Consider the following 19613-nt stretch of genomic DNA (forward strand, 5'->3'; position numbering starts at 1 on the left):
CTCAAATAACTATCATCAAAATAGTTGGTGATTAATTTAGTAGTCGATTTCTACTTGATTAAACAATTAAATACTGCACTTCTAAAGGATATTGAACCAAACATACTAAAACACACGTGAACTCTGACTGTTTCTGTTGGATAAGCAAGAAATGAGCTGCTCACATCTCTGTAGATGTAAATAAGACATTTCAACACGTACATAAGTACACAGGTTTTATTGAGACAGTTGCAGAAATTAAGTGTCAATCAAGTTTACTGAGTTAATAAAGTTTTATTGAGACAGAACATAGTTAAGAGGTTCACACAGTAAACTGATACATCAATAATCATACAGATTGAATTTATGGTTTAATTTATCTCGGCTCTGTGAACTTCAGTTTTTAATGATGTGATCATGATAAATTATATTGTTTTTTTTGTTTGTTTTTTTATAGGAAGTCACAATAAGCTGCGGCTTTTCCGTAGATAAAAAGATTTATCTGTAGATTTTTTTTATTAATATTTTTTTTCAATATTAATATTTCATATTAAAACTGTGTTAATGTTTTCATTTTTATGTCTCACATTCCTTCTAAAAAAATAAGAACTTTTGTGACAATCAAGACATTTTTAGTCAGAGCTTTGTGTCATATAATTATCACAATAACTCATGTTAACTTATTTCTTACTTTGATTATTGACTTTTTAATTATCACAGTTATTGTCAAGGACAAAAGTCAGTGTGGGATATAATTTGATGATTTACTCTTTGTTGAATCACAATAATCCAACAGTGAAGGATCAATAAAATAATAAACTGTTGTTTAATGATAGAAAATAATATTTTCATGCAAAAGTTTAATTTGTCAGAGACATGATGTGAAAGACTGAGAACAGATACATAAAATCAGTAGATCAATAACAAACAGGATCCTTTACATTAATAATCAATCAAATCCGAGAGATGACTCAGCATGATTAGACTATAAGAAATGGAGTCAGAATATCTATGGTCTTCATAAAATTATTTGTTTATTATTTGGTGCTTCATCTCATCTAAACAGTGATTTTATCTTGTGGATGTGTTTGTGTTCATGTTGTCCATCCTTGGCTGGACAATATTTTTTTTTTCTGTTCTAAACTTGCTGTATTAGTACAGTTTGGCTGAATATTTTATTGCTTTTGAAGGAAATTAAAGAAACTCAGGCTGAACATCAGACTTCTTTACCTTTAAAGACTTATAACACACTGCTCAGCTTATTACAAACTGTTGATTACACATTTAATTATTTAATCCATAAAACATAAAAACTGATCTTAATCACCACAGATCAGTGATCCCTTCATATTATTGCTTTAAAAAAAAACAAAAAAACATGTTTTCAAAGAAAATTCTCACCTTATAGAAACTAAAAATCATTATAGAAAGTAAAAATAATTGAAGTTTTGCTGAATAAATGACTTCAAATGACAATTTAAAGTAATTTAAAACTTTAAAAAGCTAAAACCGAAGGAAGAAACCAACATTAATGGTTTCATTTAAAATAATCCACATTACAGCAGCTTTAATGCTCATGTTACAACATCCGGTTCATAAAATGATCTTTAAGGAACAAAGTTTCACTAATCAGAAGAGTTTTTAAAGGAACAGTTCAGCATTGAATTTAATCCTTTTCTTCTCTTCTGTGAGAGTTAGCAGCTGGTTATTTTAGCTTAGCATAAAGACTGAGAACAGGGGAAAACAGTTAGCCTAGCTTAGCATAAAGACTGGGAACAAGGGGAAACAGCTGGTTTAGCTTTAATGAACATGTTCTATCTGGTTTGTTTTATCTGAGTGATGTGAGCTAGTTGTTGCTGACAACATCCAATCAGACGCTGTACAGCAGTGCAGGGCGGATGGATACACTGTTGTTTGTTAAGACTAGTTAGTACTCAGTTTCTTTTTGGATCAAACCCACCAGATAGAACAAGTTCATCAGAGCTAAGCTAGCTCTTTCTACCTGTTTCAAGTGTTTAAGCTAAGCTAAGCTAAACTAGCCATTTCCTCCTCCTCCCAGTCTTTATGCTAAGCAAGGCTAGCTGTTTCCACCTGTTTCCAGTCTTTACGCTAACCTAAGCTAGCCGTGACCAGTCTTCATGCTAAGCTAGCTGTTTGTTTCTGTTTTGCTGCTGTAACAATCAAAATGTTCCTGCTGTGAGATCAATAAAGGTTAATTTCTTATAAAATCTTAATCTGCCTGCTGAAGGGAAAGAAAAAGATAAAGCCTAACAGTTTGACCCATGATGATGAAGATGATGGTTATAATGAAGATGATGATCCAGGACTAACTAGGCCCTCGGGGCCCCCTGGTGAATCCAGCACCTCCTCAGGCCTTGTCTGGTTTTGGGCTCTCAGGCACGTTCAGAGACTCCACAGAGGACTGCTCATCTGGATCAGGAAGCAGCTCCTCCTTATCACTGCAGAAACAGAGAGACAGACAGAGAACTTTTGAGGTTTGTTTGGGTTCATTCTCAACCTCTGGTCTGCGGCCCATTCATGGGCCTCAGAGCGCCATCTAGTGGCCTGCGGAGGCAGAGGTTCTGATTCATGGTTAAATTTTTTTGGTCATTTTAGAGCTGCAACAATTTGCCAATTACTTGATTAGTCAACAACTTGTTTAGTTGATTACTTGATTAGTGGATTATAGAAAAGTTTGATATCTGTTTTACACTTTTAGCTAACGTGTTTAACAAACAGTTATAATGACTAAATGATAAATGAAGTCATATTCATGATATCAGTTTCTGGGCTCAAATGACCAACAGTCTAAAACCTCTAATGCATGTTGTGTGTGTTGAAGAACACAGTCTGTGGGGGGCGCTGCTGTCACCACAGACTGCAGACTGATAGACTTTGAACATCAGAGACAGGTGAAGGTTACCTGATGGAGGACGGACGGCGGGACAGACTGCGGCGTCTCAGTGTGATGATGACGAGTGTCACCAGCAGCAGAATAGAGATGGCTGTCAGAGTGAGGAAGAGGAAGACAGCTGGAGGACAGAAGATGAAGATCTGGTTAGAATCATCATAGATCATCACAGCCAATCACAACTGATTAATTATTTTTAAATTACTTTTAAAGAAAAAAAAATCCAAATTCTCTGCATTTGGAGTGACAAATGCTGCCATCCACGTTTGCCTTTCCTGTCACAATTATTTTCACTATCGATCAATCTGTTAATCGATAATAATCAAAGGTTCAAAAGTAGGTCCAAACGTGGAGCACACAGACATGCAGGAGATGGAAATGCATAGATCTAGGTGTCACAAACAGGATGGCGTTGCAGCAGATAAACACAACACAGATAAACACTATTAATTAATCCTGTCACAACAATTAATTTCATTATTAATACATTTATAGATTGATAATGATCAAAAGTTGAAAAATAGGTCCAAACATGTGGAGGATGCTGTGATGCCAAGTTTTAGAGCCTTTGATCATTATGGATCAACAAGTATTTGTTTACAGCAAAGACTTGAAAAATAGGTCCAGACATTGGGATGGCAACATATGTCGCTCCTAATATTCCACACGTTTGGACCTATTTTTTAAAGACAAAGTTGTGACAGGATTAACTAATCTATTAATGTAGAAAATAATCGACAGACTAATCGACAATGAAAATAATTGTTAGTTGCAGCCCTGGTAAATAGAGCTGGTATTGATATAATATTGATCTACATCTGATGAGACAAACTGACCTGCAATCCGGCGGTTACGACCTCCAAAGCTGCCTACTGATACAACAGAGAAACAACAATTTAATTTATGTTCATATACATTTATATACATACACAATATGTCTCTGTGTGTATTTCATTTTTTATTAATAATTTAAAGTGCGCAATAAACAATAAATGACAGTGAGCAGTCCCTCCAGGATTTTACTTGCTGTTTTTGGGATGGTTGCAGCCACAAATGTCTGATTTCAAAGCAGCTTTTCTAAAAAATTGCGATGCATGTTGTGATGTTTTTAGGCATTTTTTGCTATGAAATTGCATAAACTTATAGGGCTGAGGATTACAAAATTTTGTAACACAGAATTGCACATAATTTGTCACTTTCTGTCACTTATTTAGTGTCTCTTTACCGTCTGTGTAGGAGCAGCTGTCCAGACAATCCTTCATGCTGTTGTAACGGTTCTGGTTGCCGCTACAACCGCCATATATGAAAGACTGACAGCTGGCAGTGTTTGAGTCGTAGTAGAACATGGGGAAGGCGGCGCGGCAGGGCCCGGGGTCAGGGGTCACCACGCACCGATCTACACACAGTTGCAGTTAGTTAGTAAGGTCACCGGTTTTATTTTCTCATCAAACTGGATGTTTACTGGTTCACTTCCTGTTTGCTACCTTTGTACTCTGATGACACATCATCTTCATCAGCAGCAGATTTCTTAGAGGACGGAAGAACGGAGACTGCGTGAGAAGAGAGCAGAATGTTAGTGACACACAGGTACACACAGATGTGTTACTCACCTGAACAGGTACAGACAGGTGCGTTACACACAGGTAAACAAAATACTCCTGTCCCATTCTGTTCTCGTCAATCCACGGTCCACACACATTTACTGACTTACTGTTATTATTTATTTTATTTATTTATTTTATTGGTTTATTTAACAGGGACGGTGCACATTAATGAACATTGCTGTAAATGCACCAATAGGCTGTTTTTCATGTGCAGTTTCTGGACAGATGTTACAGTCTCCCTAAAAACAGAACATATGATTAAAATGACAAATTTCTTGATCATTTATCGTTTATAAGCACGCACAGCAGTAATACAAAAAGCCAGAACAGAGTTAATAGAAATATCATTCAGGACATATTTAGACTGAACTGTCAAATATTATTTAAAACGTGCAACACAGAGGCTCATAAAACAACACAAACAAAGCAAATAAATGAGAGATGTTAACATTAAACATTATGATGCATTATTAAACACTTAAATGTAAATCAGAAGCACAAACAGAAAACACAGGATGGAAAATACACAAATCAGTCTGATCATAAAAGATATGTACAAAGATACAATGAGGACAGACAACAGCAAGATGGTGACAGGCGACAACAGACAAGTTCAGCACAGACCGACTGAGGACAGTCAAGGTGCAGATAAGCTCTCCCGCTGACCTGTGCAGGTACATACAGGTGTGTAACTCAGCTGTACCAGTACAGACAGGTGTGTAACTCAGCTGTACAGGCACAGACCAGTGTATTGCTCACCTGTACAGGTACAGACAGGTGTGTAACTCACCTGTACCAGCACAGACAGCTGTGTTGCCGACCTGCACAGGTACAGACAGGTGTGTAACTCACCTGTACAAGTAAACACAGGTGTGTTACTCACCAGGTGAGCTACACACAGGTGTGTTACTGAACTGTACAGGTACAAACTGTACAGGTACACACAGGTGGGTTACTAACCTGTAGCGATACAGACGGGTGAGTTTCTGACCTGTACAGGTACACACAGGTGGGTTACTCACCTGTGCAGGTGTGCTGCTCACCTGTACAGGTATGTACAGGTGTGGTACTCACCCATACAGATACAGAAAGATGTGTTACTTACTGTTACATGCAGCGATGCAGCTCTCCTCGCTCACGTAGTTGTTCTTGTTTCCTCTGCAGCCTCCGTAGATGAAAGACTGACAGCTTCCTGTCTCACTGTTGAAGTACCAGTGCTTAAACGCTGCTCTGCAGGGACCCACGTCAGGCTCCGCCCCACAGCGCTCTGATTGGACAACACCACACAAACATACATTTTATTTATGTCATATTAATGTTTTTATCTTTGCCTCCATCCAGACAGTATTTTGGCTGATTTTTTTTGGTGTTTACTTCTTTTTTAGTTTTATTTCTGTTAATTTCTTTACAAAGAGACACAGCAGCCGAAGAGACAGAGACACATATTTGCATCAGGAGACACAAACATATTTCTGCAGAATTAAAAAAGTTTAATCACTTTTTCTGTAAGTGGTAAAACATCAGTAAATAAAGAAGAGTGACTGTCAATCAAACTGTTTTGGCCTGTATTGATAATCAGTGAATGCAGGTTACATGGGAAACAATTTAAGCTTTAACAGCTGCTGCTGTAATAAACTGAATTATGGACACAAGAGCGCACATATACATGAGAATAAATCATTATAATAACCTGAAAACAAAGAGAAAAGTTTCAACTTACCTGCGAAGTCATCAGCCGACACTTCTGTAGGAGAGAAGAAGAAGTTATACACAAATACTTTACTTTTATTTCTTTTTGATTCTTTTGTTTATCGTTCTCTGTTTTTTTTTTGTTTTGGGATTTTTCTGTCTGTCCTCTTTACAATCGTTTGCTTCTTTGTTATTACTGGACAAACTGATAGACAGACATAAAAACAGGGCAGAAAGAGGATGAATGAACAGAAGATAAATCTTCATCCATTCATGTGACATTATCATCATCATCATCATATGTGCAATAAACAGTCTGTCCTGCAGGCGGCGCCACATAGTCTCCAACTGAAGACACTCAAGTGGAAGAAGAACAGAATTATTAAAGTATTGAACTTATTAAAAGGTTCTACATATTTGCGTCTAATGAAGTGAACCGGCAGTGACCCAGGTGAAGGCTGCCCATCATTATTGTTTTTATTATTATTATTATTATTGATTAATCTAATGACTCCACTAATGGTGTAATAATTTAGTCAATAAAATGTCAGGAAACAGTGAGAAGTTCCTGTTATAATGTCCTGACGTCCAAAGAGAGAAGACAGAAAGTCTTTAATGTCAAAAATATTCAGGTTACTGAGAAACAGAAACTCTGAACAGACTGCAGGTCATCAATCAAAGTCATTGATCGATCCACTGATTGTTTCAGCTCTGTATGTGTTGAGGTGTTACCTGTCTCACCTCTGGGAGCAGCTTCAGACTCAGCTGGCCTTTCATCATCCTGAGGCACATCTGGACAGATGGACAGACAGACAGACAAAGGCATCAATCATTCGGAGCAAATGCATATGCTGCTGTCCCCATGTTTGGACATATTACCCAAGTCTTTCTTGTGACAATTTTTTTTTCAATCAGAATGTTGATCAATAACATCGGAATGCTCCACATGTTCGGGCCTGTTTTCCAATCTCTGACCTATTGACCTCCTTGTCGACTTTCTTTATCAGTGAATTAGTTGTTTTGGTTTGTTTAAAATGTCAAAAAAAAGTTGATCAAAGTCCAAGATGACGTCCCCAAATGTCTTCTTTTGTCCACAACTCAAAGATATTCAGAGAATTTGGACTTTTTTTAAATTTAAAAAATGACTCAAAATGATTAATCGATTATCAAAATAGTTGGCAATTAATGATTGATTAATTGCTGCAGCTCTGCTATGATGTTTGTGTGTTTACTTGTTCTGAGTGCAGGAACCATCCGGACAGCTTTGACAGGACTAGGAGGAGCAGGAGTCGACTCATCAGGGAGAACTGAACCTGTACACACACACACACACACACACACAATACACACACACACACACACACACACACACACACACACACACACACACAAAGAAGACATTGAAGTCGTCAGTCTGACAGTAAAAACTGTCTTAACCCAAGTTTTACACAAATACAATCATAATACCATCATAATACCGTGCACTTTCAAATTGCCGGAGGGGCAACATTTGTTCAAGGCAAACTGTGTGAAAAAATAAACTTGAATGAATGTCATGACGCAGAGATAAAAGATAATTTCTTTCGTGATGTTGCAATAGACTTTTCATCTGAAATATTATTCTCAATGCACAGTTTTCTGATTATTCATATTGAATAAATGCACTTATTGCTGTTATTGGAATTTAGATATACTGTGTGATTAAATGCGTTTTTTTTTTTCACCTTTGCACATGAAAGAAGTTTTTGTCATTGTGGTTAGTTGATTGAGGCTTATGGATATTTTGCTGAATGTTTTTATCCGAATTCAAAAGAAAAACCATCAATCAATGAAAATCTACATTTATATTTAATGTTCTGATCTGCTTGTAAAGAAACTCTGAAGTCATGAAAATTTCCACAGCAGCCCAGATGATGTCAGTTATGTGTTTACAGATAAGGTTCCTCTTTGATTTATCTGTCTGTTCATCAGTCTGTGTGTGTTAACATGAGGCTTGTTCTTTACCAAGGTATTACTGGACACCAGAGTATTTAGAAAGAATTGATTTTCAATACCTTCACTGTGACACATAAATGTTACAACAGTTTCATTTTTTATTGATGGAAAATAAAAATACAAAATACAAAATGAAACTAATTCATTACAGAGAGATTATCTGGAGGTAGTTCAGATATAATTGGCTTAGTCATTTCTGCTCTATAGCCTCGGTCTTCTTGCTAATTCTTTAAATATGACTCGATATGGAATCATGAAAATATCACCACGTAGACCTGTATTTTGACGAGACCTCTTCCAAATATAAAAGCAGTTTATTATCTACATGATTGGTCCGTAAATCATCTCCATTCAGACACATGATGCGCTACTATCCATGGCAACAATAGCAGGAACCTATGGAAAAAGGGCGCTTATTTCCTACATCTTAATTTATTGTAAGTATTTAAACCCAGTAAGACCTGACTAAGAAAAATAGTTTGCATATTAGACACAAAGTATTATAAATTATTTGTTTTTTCACATAAATACCATCATAACCTGGTGAAATGTCAGGAAGGTATGAAGGTATGAAGAGACAGATACCATCCGAGCCTGGTTGACATGTGACAGGGATGGGGATGAGTCAGTTCAAGTTAAGTCACTCACAGCTGGTTTCAAATTCCTGCGAATAAATCTGACACTGAACAGGAAACAGGAGATAATTATATTGTTATATCATCCCTATCAAAAATAAAGGCAAAAGTTAAAAAAAAATCTTAAAAAAAAAAAGGTAGATTGTTTCTTAGTGAGGATGGTACTGATGTCCAGATGTATTCTCAGTGTTGTCCCCCTGTGTTTCACCTCATGTTGTCTGGACCATTTCAAAGCGAGGTTTTTCTCCTGGTACCAATGGAAGCACGGGATGAAAGGTCATGAGGGGTCATCTTTCTGCAGGCTTTGAACCCAGTGAGCGGGTGGTGTGCTCGGTCAAGTTCTGGCAGGGTGGTCGTGAATATGTCTGCTCCCATGGCTTCTGTCAGCAAGTTGGATCCTGGACACCTTCGCTTCTTTCAGGTACATTAAATACGAACAGTTGCACTCTGCAAGACCTATTTTCTAGATTTTCAAGGTGGTCTGACAGAAACACGTTTTAAGGCCTGAGGGGCTTTGACGGTGGCTTCAGCTTCTGTTGCGGTAAGACAGCTTTGAAAAGAGCTGACTGTGTCACGTAGTCCATCCACTGGAGCTTGCAGCGGTTTGACTGAGTCTTGGATCAGTGTGGCCATGTCTTTTTTTAAGACTGGTATGTTGTTTAGCCAGTTTGGTAACCAGTTGAGTCATGGAGAGAGAATTGTTGGATTTGCTGTTGTCAGTTTTATCTGCTGTGGTTGCCAGCTTTCTGGCGAAGCTAACAGCAGGTCGTGTGGCAGAAGTATGCGTATGTTTGTCTCTGTTCGAGAGTTCAGAAACTCCACTTTCTTCAGTCAGTAGACTCCTGTTCAAAAGTTATCGGTTACTCGGGTAATTAAAAGAATTAATCTGGAGCCCCTCTGCTCTACGTCTCCCTCCTACATAACCAAACCAGAAACCCTATGTTTGTGTTCCTGATTCACTTCCCGTCACACACACAGATCTTTCTACAGTTGTTGTCTGTATTGTTTTCATTTCTATGTGTGTATATGAGGATATGTGTTCGGTTGTTGTAGTTCCCTCGTTTGCACACTAGGTGGTGCGTGGAGTACAGGTACATGAGGCTCTGGTTTACATACAAGTAATTTATGGATCCACACGTTCATGTAGAAACAAACACGCTTCAGGTCAGCTTCACTCATGTTTGTGAATTATTTAACAGAGCTGCTGCACAAAGGAGACTTTTTTTTGTCACTGCAGCTGTTTTTAACTCCGCCCACCAACAGTTTAAAAACCCTCCCTCACTCTTCCTTTGTGCAGTCCATTGTGGGACAATGTCCATCAATAGGCTTTGTTCACAGTGAACGAACACACACACACACGCGCACACACGCGCACACACGCGTACACACGCGTACACACACACACCTTTATGTTGAAGTCAGTTTTTGTCTCAAGGGGGCAGAATTGACAGGGACAGTAGGGACAGAAGGGACATTTTCCTGTCAATATTCATCTTCCCAACCTTGTTAAAGATCAGGGGATGATTTTGGAGTGTCTCTTCGTGTCTCTGTCTCTCTAGAACATTGAGACATTGAGACAACAGACTGGGACATGTTTATTCTCTTCACCAAATGTGGCATTAAATATCGTCCCGGTTTTCTTCTCATCATTAAATCTCCTGTTCAGACTCAAACTGAAAATAGTCCCCAACAGATGGACTACTTCCTCCTGTTTGGTCTGAGACTTTTTCCTGTCTGTAAACTCCTACATTTCCCAGAATACACCAGCCTCCTTGCCTGATAAACACCCACAGTTCCACTCTGTTCTGCAGGCACTGTATTATTCAGAACATGTTCCTACACCCTGAACTGATGAAACACAGACGGACAGGTGGAGATGGAGGTACGACCTGTAACAGTGCAGGTCTGTACGGGTGTGTTCAGGTGTGATTGTTTGTGCTTAGGATCAGAGTTCACTGAACCGGTCTGACCACAGACACCCGACACCACACACACATATCATGTTATTATAGGATGTGATGTTGCATTCAGGTGCTCTTCATATGGTCCTGTTTTTCCTTCAGTGTGTTGATGAGCTTTAAGTCGTCATATAATGGTTTATTTCATCTTCTCCGTTATGGAAACAACTTGAATGTGACAGAGACGATGAGTTTGATTTGTTTAAAACAACAAGCTGACAGTTTACAGTGTTTATATTGACTGAAACAACTGAAACATTACCTGACGTCTTATCAGAGTTAATGATTTTTAAAAAAATCACTTTTCTAACTGATCAGGCCACAAAAACATCTCTGCAAAATGTGACGTTAACTCAGGCGACAAAACAGCCTTGACTTACACCTGGTTCCCATAATGCACTGCTCTCATCAGCTTCAAAAGCTCGACTCTGGTGGGACTCGAACCCACAACCTTTGAATCACTCCTCAGTGCTGACTAGAAGTCCAATGCGCTATCCATTGCGCCACAGAGCCACAGACACGCTCACACAGGGACAGGGACAAACCAAGACAACTGAGGACATTATCTTAGACATTTTTCACCATTTTCTTACATTTTATGAAAACAAACAACTAATCGATAGTTAAAATTAATTAATGCAGAAAATGATGGACATACTAATCAACAATGAATTATTACAGGAAAGATCTGAAAAACAGGTCCAAACTCGAGGATGGCAGCTTATGTCACTCCAAATTCTCCACATTTGGACCTGTTTTATAACTGCTAAGATGGTGACAGGATTAATTAATTGATTAATCATCTTTTGATGTGGAAGATAAATCATGGTGTCACAAACAGGATGGTGTTACAGCAGATGAACACAGCACATACAAACATGATTAATTAATCCTGTCACAATCTTGTCAAATACTTGAAAAATAGGCCCAAACACAGAAACATTGTTCAAGTTCAAGTTCAGTTAATCGATTAATAGATGTTTGTTTTAAAATGTCCGAAAATGCTGAAAAATCTTAAAGATGACGTCCTCAAATGTCTTGTTTTGTCCACAACTCAAAGATATTCAGTTTACTGTCAGAGACGAGTAAAGAAACCAGAAAATATTCACATTTGGACGTTTTTTTTCAAATTGAAAAATATCTAAAAACGATTAATCCATTAATCCTTAACAGTTGAAAAATAGGTCTAGACATGTGGAGCATTTGGAGTGACATATGCTGCCATCCCTGTGTTTGGACCCCTTTTCCAAGTCTTTGACAAGATCGTCACAGGATTAATTAATCATGTTTGTCTGCACTGTTTATGTGCTGTAACACCATCCTGTTCGTGTCGCCAAGATTTATCATTCAGGTCCGTCAAGAGATGATTAATCAATTAATTCATCCTGTCACAAAATGGCACTTAAATAAATATAATAATAATGAACAAATAAATATTCACTGTCATCTACATGTTTGGACCTTCTTTTCAAATCTCTCCTGTAAAGATTAGTGTCATTATCAATGAATCTGTCGATCATTTTCGCTATTGATCAGTTAATTGTACTGGCCATAAAATGTCAGAAAATGGTACAAAATGTCCAAGATGACGTCCTCAAATGTCCTCTTTTGTCAACATCATGTCTCTGTGTGGCTCTGTGGTGCGATGGACAGTGAGGTGGGCTTCTAATGAGCACTGAGGAGGGATTCAAAGGTTGTGGATTCGAATCCCACCAGGGTCAAACTTTTGACACGGATGAGAGCAGTGCATTATGGGAACCACCTGACAGTCAGAACTCAGCCAATCACAGTGAAGACTGCAGGGACAAGGAAACAATGCAGACAGAACAGAATCAGCGACGATGTTCTCTCCTCACGTCACCACACCGTCACACCAAACTCTGTCAAAGACCCACTGGCCCACTTTGTCTTGTCTGGACATGAAAACGTTCTGATACCACTGATCAAGTTATCAATAACACGCAACATCCTGATAAACTTTCAAAATAAAGTTCATAGAGAAAAATTTCAGTTTGGTCCCTTAAACACTCAACTTTGACTGTTCGTCTCAGATGGGAATTGAACCCTTGTCTCCTGTGCGACCTCCTTCATACACACATTTACTCTTTACATACAGTCATCCTCTGCTGCCGTCAGTGTTGCCCCTGCTGGTACTGAACTGTCATGTCTCCACACAGACAGTCAGAACAATCTGAATTTAAATCAGACTTAACTATCATCAGCCTGACAACCAATCAGCAGCCTGAGATTCCAGAGACACGCCCACTGTGACCACATGTTGTACAGGTGTGTTTTTGTGTGTGTGTGTGTGTGTGTGTGTTACCTGTGACTCCTCTGCAGGTGTTCTCACACTCCTCTCTCGAGTTGAAGTTGTTCCTGTTGGCCTCACAGCCGCCGTACATGAAGCTGTGGCAGCTCTGATTGGTCACGTTGTAGTAAAACTTCGGGAAGGCTGCACGACACGAACCGACCTTCATTGGCAGACGACAGTAAACTGAAGGAGACGGAGAGACAACATCATCACCATCATCATCAAACACCTATTAGTACTATCAGTCCTGTGAAAAACACAAATCTCCAAAACGTCAGCTCCTCATTGAAGGAATAGTTCACCTAAAAATAAAAATTCAGTCATTGTTTCCTCACCCTCATGCTGACTGAAGGTCAGGTTTAGTTTTTCAGTCCAAAAAAACACTGCTGGATTTTCACAGGCAAACGATGTTGCAGAATCTCCCCAACAGTGGAAGTGAATGGTGACCAGCATTCAAACATAAAAAACAACAGAATAAAAACATAAAGTGTCTCCATACTGCTCATCTGGTGTAATCTAAGTCTCCTAAAGCCCTGTCATACCAAGTTGAGGGAAAAAATGTTATTTACAGCATGTTTTTATTCTCTTCACTGTAGATCCTTAACTTGGAGCCACGTTCACATGCACACTGTCTGAACTGGGTGTGTGTGGTGTGACAGTGTGCATACACAAGTGAAAAGCATGTTGGGACTTTAGAAGACTTGGTTTACACCAGATGAGCTGTATGGAAGAATTTTATGTTTTATTTTTTCTGTTTTTCCGTTTGAAAACTAGATAATGATCAAATTTTCATTTTTGAGTGAACTATCCCTTTAAGTTTCAGTCTGAACAAAAGAGAGGACAGACAGTCCTGTCTCTCTCTTGTCTGTCTTTTTAAAGTTTCTACAGTGAACTCTCGTGTTGTGTTGTTTTTGTCGCCCCCTGTGGACAGAGGCAGTACTGTTGCCATTGTAAAAACCACAAAATATGACGTCATAAAATGATGTAAATAAAAATATCCTCCTGCTTCTCTTGAACTGTCTAATGCAGTGTTTCCTAAGCTTTTTTCTCTGGGACTCACTTTTTAAAAATGACAAACCATGTGACCCAATCACAATAAACCTTATCAATAAATTCTGACAATTTTTAATTTCTGTATAAATTCCTGACCATTTTTGCATCACCCCATATTATCTGGATGCTTTTTTTATTATTAAAAACATATACAATTTTCAAAACTTTAGAAATGAGAATTACATTCTAGGGTTGCAACTAACAATTATTTTCATAGTCGGTTATTTTCTCAATAATAGTTGTTTTAAAATGTCAGAAAATGGTGGAAAATGTTGATCAGTGTTCCCCAAAATCCAAGATGACGTCCTCAAATGTCTTGTTTTACTCACAGCCCAAAGATATTCAGTTTACTGTCAAAGAGGAGTAAAGAAACCAGAAAATATTCACATTTAAGAAGCTGAAATCAGAGAATTTTGATTTTTTCTTAGAAAATTACTCAAACTGATTAATCAATTATCAAAATAGTTGGTGATTAATTTAATAATCAACTAATACTTGATTAATGACTGCAGCTCTAATACATTCATTTAGGATGAGTTGACAAGTCATCACATTATTTTCATTTTCTCTAATCGGGAAAACAGAACATTTTAGCCTGCTTCATAAACGGGACAAAATAAGTGTATTTAGATTAAATTAACAAGTTAACATTTAAATGCTTTATAAAAGCTGTACTAAAGATATAATCTTAAATTTTGCAGAGTCTTTTATTCATTTGGGGACCCAAATTAAATCTCCTGTGATCCCCCTGTGGGTCGCAACCCAGTGTTTGGGAATGACTGATAAGGAGACATCAGGATTAAACTGACACTGTTTATAACCTGTTATAAACTCACTGAGCTTTAATTAACCTACAAAGAACTGAACTCAATTCATTGCCTTTTTACTAAGTTTGTGAACAGAATCCTGAACTACAAACACCTTTCAAAATAAAGTTCCAGTCTGTCATCATGCACTGAATAAGTGTTTGTGACAGAGTTCATGCTGTGTAACTCTGTTCCCATTTCAGAGCTGAACAGAAACCAGACAGACCGGTCTGACCTGAAACACTCAGAGAGAACAAAACCACCCGAACAGACAGTGTCTACCTGGACAGGTGGAGTTAAAGGCGACCCATGATGTCAGAGGAGGAAGTGGACCATCCACAGAGAAACAGAGGGAGAGACAGAGAGAGACGGAGAAAGGAATCACTGAGTCTGATTCAATCACACTGTGGAGATCAGCTGTGGGTGTTTGGTTTGTGTTCAACTGTAAGACTGCAACTAACCATTAATCTGTCCATTATTTTATTGATTAATCGATTCATTAATCCGGTCACAATCTTTGAAAAACATTTTCAGTTGGCAAGATTGAAACCCAACATTCATTCCATCTAATTTAGATAAAACCCTCCGCACATATTTTATTTCATCTAATTATTTTCTTAGTTTAGAATCTTAAATGCTGCCTTTATAAGATGAAGTAAAATTATCAAGTTGTTAATTCCTTAAAAATAAAATTTATCCATTGAAAATAAGCTTTTAATGGAGAAGAAATTAAAGCTTCTCTTTCTTTGTCATAGTTTCTAACTAGGCTAACTAACTCTTTAGCTAGCTCAAAAATAATGTTTTTGTTAGCTTTTTAGCTAATGTTAGCTGGCAAACAATATAACGTTTTGTTAAATTTAGCTAATCTTATATAGTAAACAAAGTTTTGTCTTGCTAAGTTAACGTCAGCAAGCAAGCAATGTAATATTTGAACTTTATTGCAAACACTGGATAATTTTACGTCTTTCCTGGTTGGTCCCTGAAATGGTGAAAAATTTCGAACAGTGTTTCCTTAAGTCCAAGATGATGTCCTCAGAAAACAGGAAATCATCACATTTAAGAAGTTAGAATCAGATGATTCTGACTTCTTTCTTTAAAAAAATTACCCAAACCAATTATTCAATTATCAAAATAGTTGGCAATTCATTTAATAATCGATTAATAATCAACTATTCAATTAATCATTGAAGCTCTATTAAACTTTGAACTGCTCCTTTAAAACAGGAGGCCTGACTGAGCTGTGATCAATCAATCAGAAACCTGCAGCAGGTCAACAAATAACTAATAAATAAAATCTCTGCTTCATGTTTCAGAACAAAATGTGTCAACAGCCACACAGATACAGGAAGTCAGAGAGCCAATCACAGTCCAGCTGAGTCACCTGAGTACAGGTGAGACTCAGCAGGTTCAGCAGCATTTCTCATCTGCAAACTGTATCAAACACATGCATGCTCTCCTCAGGCCTCTCTGGATGATCTCTATATTATTATTATTGTCATTATTATTATTATTGTTGTTGTTGTTGTTGTTGTTTTCAGCTGCAAGAATAACAATAAGTTCAAAAGCTCCAGTTTCTTAAGAGTAATTGATGATGAAAATAATCATTTCAGGAAACACTTGAAAAATAGAAAAACAGGTCAAAGGAAAATCAGTTAATTAATCTGGTCACAATCTTGTTAGTTATAAAATATTTCCAAACACGTGGAGCATTTGCAGCGACATGTGCTGTCATCCCCGAGTTTGGACCCGTTCTTCAAGTCTTTTCTGTGACAGTTATTTTCATTATCAATGTATCTATTGATCACTCAAGATCAAAGGTTGAAAAGTAGGTCCAAACTCAGTGATGGCAGCATGTGTCGCTCTAAACACTCCACATGTTAGGAACTATAACTAACTCACAAGTTGAGGACAAAACGAGACATTTTAGGACGTTTTTCACATTTTATGAACCAAACATCAAATCAATTAATCCAGAAAATGATCAGCAGATTAACTGATCATAAAAATAACTGTTAGTTGCAGCCACAGATGGATGATGGTCGAGGAAAAGTTGCTCAGTGAGACAGAGGACAGAGGACAGGATGTGAAGGCTGATTATGAATAGTTTTTTTTTTATTTATGTTCGTGTTTGTAGATTTGAGTTGGGGGTTTTTTTGGTGAGAATTTGGACAAAGTTTATTGATGAATATAAAAAAAGGAGGCGGGGCTTGATATATTTACACTTCTTCATTTGTTATTTCTGCTGTTTTATTGTTTATGTATTTCTTTGTTTTCACTGGATCATTTGTTTATTGACTGTTTTCTTTTTTTCTACTCAGTGTTTGTGTTTCTTGTCATTTTTTAAATTTTTCTTAACTTATGGTAGTGCTAGTTTTGATTAGTATTATTGTTTTGATTTGTTTGTTTGTTTGTTTGTTTATTTCCTGAAAGGAGGGAGGTTGTTGTAGCTTCCTTTGCTGTATTTTATTACAGTTTTATATGTGTGCAAATGAAAAAAATATTTATCATCATCGAATTCACTTCTTTAAAATCTATAATAATAATAATTATTATTATTAATAATTATGTACATCCAAATGTTTGGAGCTATTTTTAAACCTTTGGAAATAATTGTTGATAATGATTAAATAATAATTACTTGTTATTTAATATTTACTACAGCCTCTGATGCTGAAAATTAAAATTCAAAGAGGTTGATTTTTTTTACTAATTTTGGAGAATCAAAAATCATTATTATTAAACTCAGTTTTATTAAAATCACAAACATATCATATTATCATCATTATAATTAACCTTATTTGTAACTCTGGTTTATCGTGTTTTATTTTTCTTACTTGCATATTTTATCTTTATATTTTTATCAAGTTGGAAATCAAATCCAAACCAATCACTGATCGATCCATTTGATTAATGAGGTATTGCCTTTTTTGACAAACTATGGACTAACAAATAATAATAATTAAATCATAAATCATTTATAATTAATTACCACTTACCTTATTTCACTATTTACAGTGATGCACAAATGAAAATATATTTAAATACATTTTATAGAAGTTTACATTTTTGTCCTCACTGCAACATAATGTGCTTATTTAAAATTTATTACAGCCCCTGATGCTGAAAATCAAAATTCAAACATTTAAAAACGTAATTTTGGAGTCAAAGGTGCCTGTAACTGCAGAAACACCAAAACGTACATTGCATGATCAATATGATTAACTTCATTAATATATTATTATCATTATTATTGACCTCATTAACGTTTTCATTAGTTTTATTAACATATTTCATTATCATCATTATCATTAACTTGTGTTTTTTCTTACTCCCGTACTTTATCTACATTTTCAACATGTTTTAAATCAAATCAAAAACCATCTGATTAATGGGGTATTGATTATGACTGATCGATCAGTGTTGGTTGTTCAGGTGATATCGATTCTTACTGTTGTTGGTCTCGTTGGTCTCGTTGGTCTCTTTGGTCTCCTCGGTCTTGATATGCAGGTCCTCCATCAGAGGAACCACCTTCGGTTTGTCTCCGGCAGTTCCGCTCCGGGTCCGGCTCTTCTTGTACAGCTTGAACTGGTCGCTGGGTTTGAGGTCGCACCGGTCCTGGTTCTGGAACCAACAGCGGACCAGCATGCACTGCGCCCCCCCGTCGGCCGGGAACCCGAGCAGGACCAGGTCACAGTCCGGATGAGAGCAACAGGCGGTCCGGCATTGTTCCGAATTCAAGACCTCCGTCTGGTTCAGCACAGACCCGTACTGCATGGAGTCCAGGACCAGACCCTGATCCGGATCGATGTTCGAGTCCCAGCCGCATTCCAAGGCCAGCCCGGAACATACCAGGACACAGACCAGGACCTGGGACACTAGTACTCCTCTGTGTTCAAGTTTCTTCATTTTTCAGATGTGGTGCAGCGCTCTGGTCTGGTTCTGGAAGAAATTACTCGAGTTCAACTTCTTCGTGTCTCTCAGCGGCAAAAGTTGGTTACTTCCGTGTTGGGAGCCTTTTGTTGTCGCAGATCAATTTCACCTGAGAGACAGGTGAGGTCACCTAGGCCCCGCCCACGTCCCCAACACGTGACGTCACCTGTTGCAGGTCAGATTTCAGACTGAAGGTTTGTATTTACTGTATGTGTTGTTTGTAAGGTGTGCAGTTACAGTTTTAATTTATAATTTATTTATTTTTTTAAATATTAATTTACGTATTTATGTTTATTTTTTTATGCTGCTGGCTTGACTGTACACATACACTGTGTTTTAATCTTAAATACAAAGAGAAAACTTTATTGAAACTCACCATTAGGTGAAATAAAGTTTCATTTTTCTGACAAAATCAAAGAAGTTTGTTTTGTAGTTTTTCAGATTTTTTATTTTATTGGAAACCAGCTTTATGTAAGTGTCAATTACAAACAAAATTATTATCTATTATCCCCCTCCAGTGAGTGATGATCACTGTGATGTTGGTTCAGCTGCTCCACCACCAGGTGTCGCCGCTGCTCGTTTATTCTCTGTCAGGTGCCATTAACCCCGGGAGCACTAGGACCCAGTAGGATCCTCTCATGCTGCATTCAAAGTCTCCTGGGAAATTTCTGCATCACAGAAGTGTTGTCGCTTTACACCACTGCTGGTCACAGTGTCAGAATATAATTTTATACTACGTTTT

The 19613-nt window shown here is 37.4% G+C and overlaps 1 protein-coding gene and 1 non-coding gene across 2 annotated transcripts; both read right to left on the reverse strand.

The window, feature by feature from the left end:
* Positions 1-781: 781 nt before the first annotated feature.
* On the reverse strand, positions 782-18978 carry spint2 (serine peptidase inhibitor, Kunitz type, 2). The gene is made up of 11 exons (XM_084716660.1): positions 18391-18978; positions 13095-13265; positions 7416-7496; positions 6813-6975; positions 6215-6276; positions 5600-5761; positions 4375-4440; positions 4116-4286; positions 3727-3762; positions 2903-3065; positions 782-2438 (listed from the first exon to the last, which is right to left on the reverse strand). The coding sequence occupies exons 1-11, from the start codon at positions 18845-18847 to the stop codon at positions 2348-2350; spliced, it is 1623 nt and encodes a 540-aa protein (XP_084572786.1). The 5' UTR covers positions 18848-18978; the 3' UTR covers positions 782-2347.
* On the reverse strand, positions 11195-11284 carry trnar-ucu (transfer RNA arginine (anticodon UCU)). The gene is given in 2 exon segments: positions 11195-11230; positions 11248-11284. It is a non-coding gene; the product is annotated as a tRNA-Arg (tRNA).
* Positions 18979-19613: the final 635 nt, after the last annotated feature.

Source organism: Lutjanus erythropterus, chromosome 4, assembly GCF_056507025.1.
Source record: "Lutjanus erythropterus isolate fLutEry1 chromosome 4, fLutEry1.hap2, whole genome shotgun sequence".
In the NCBI taxonomy this organism is placed as follows: domain Eukaryota; kingdom Metazoa; phylum Chordata; class Actinopteri; order Lutjaniformes; family Lutjanidae; genus Lutjanus; species Lutjanus erythropterus.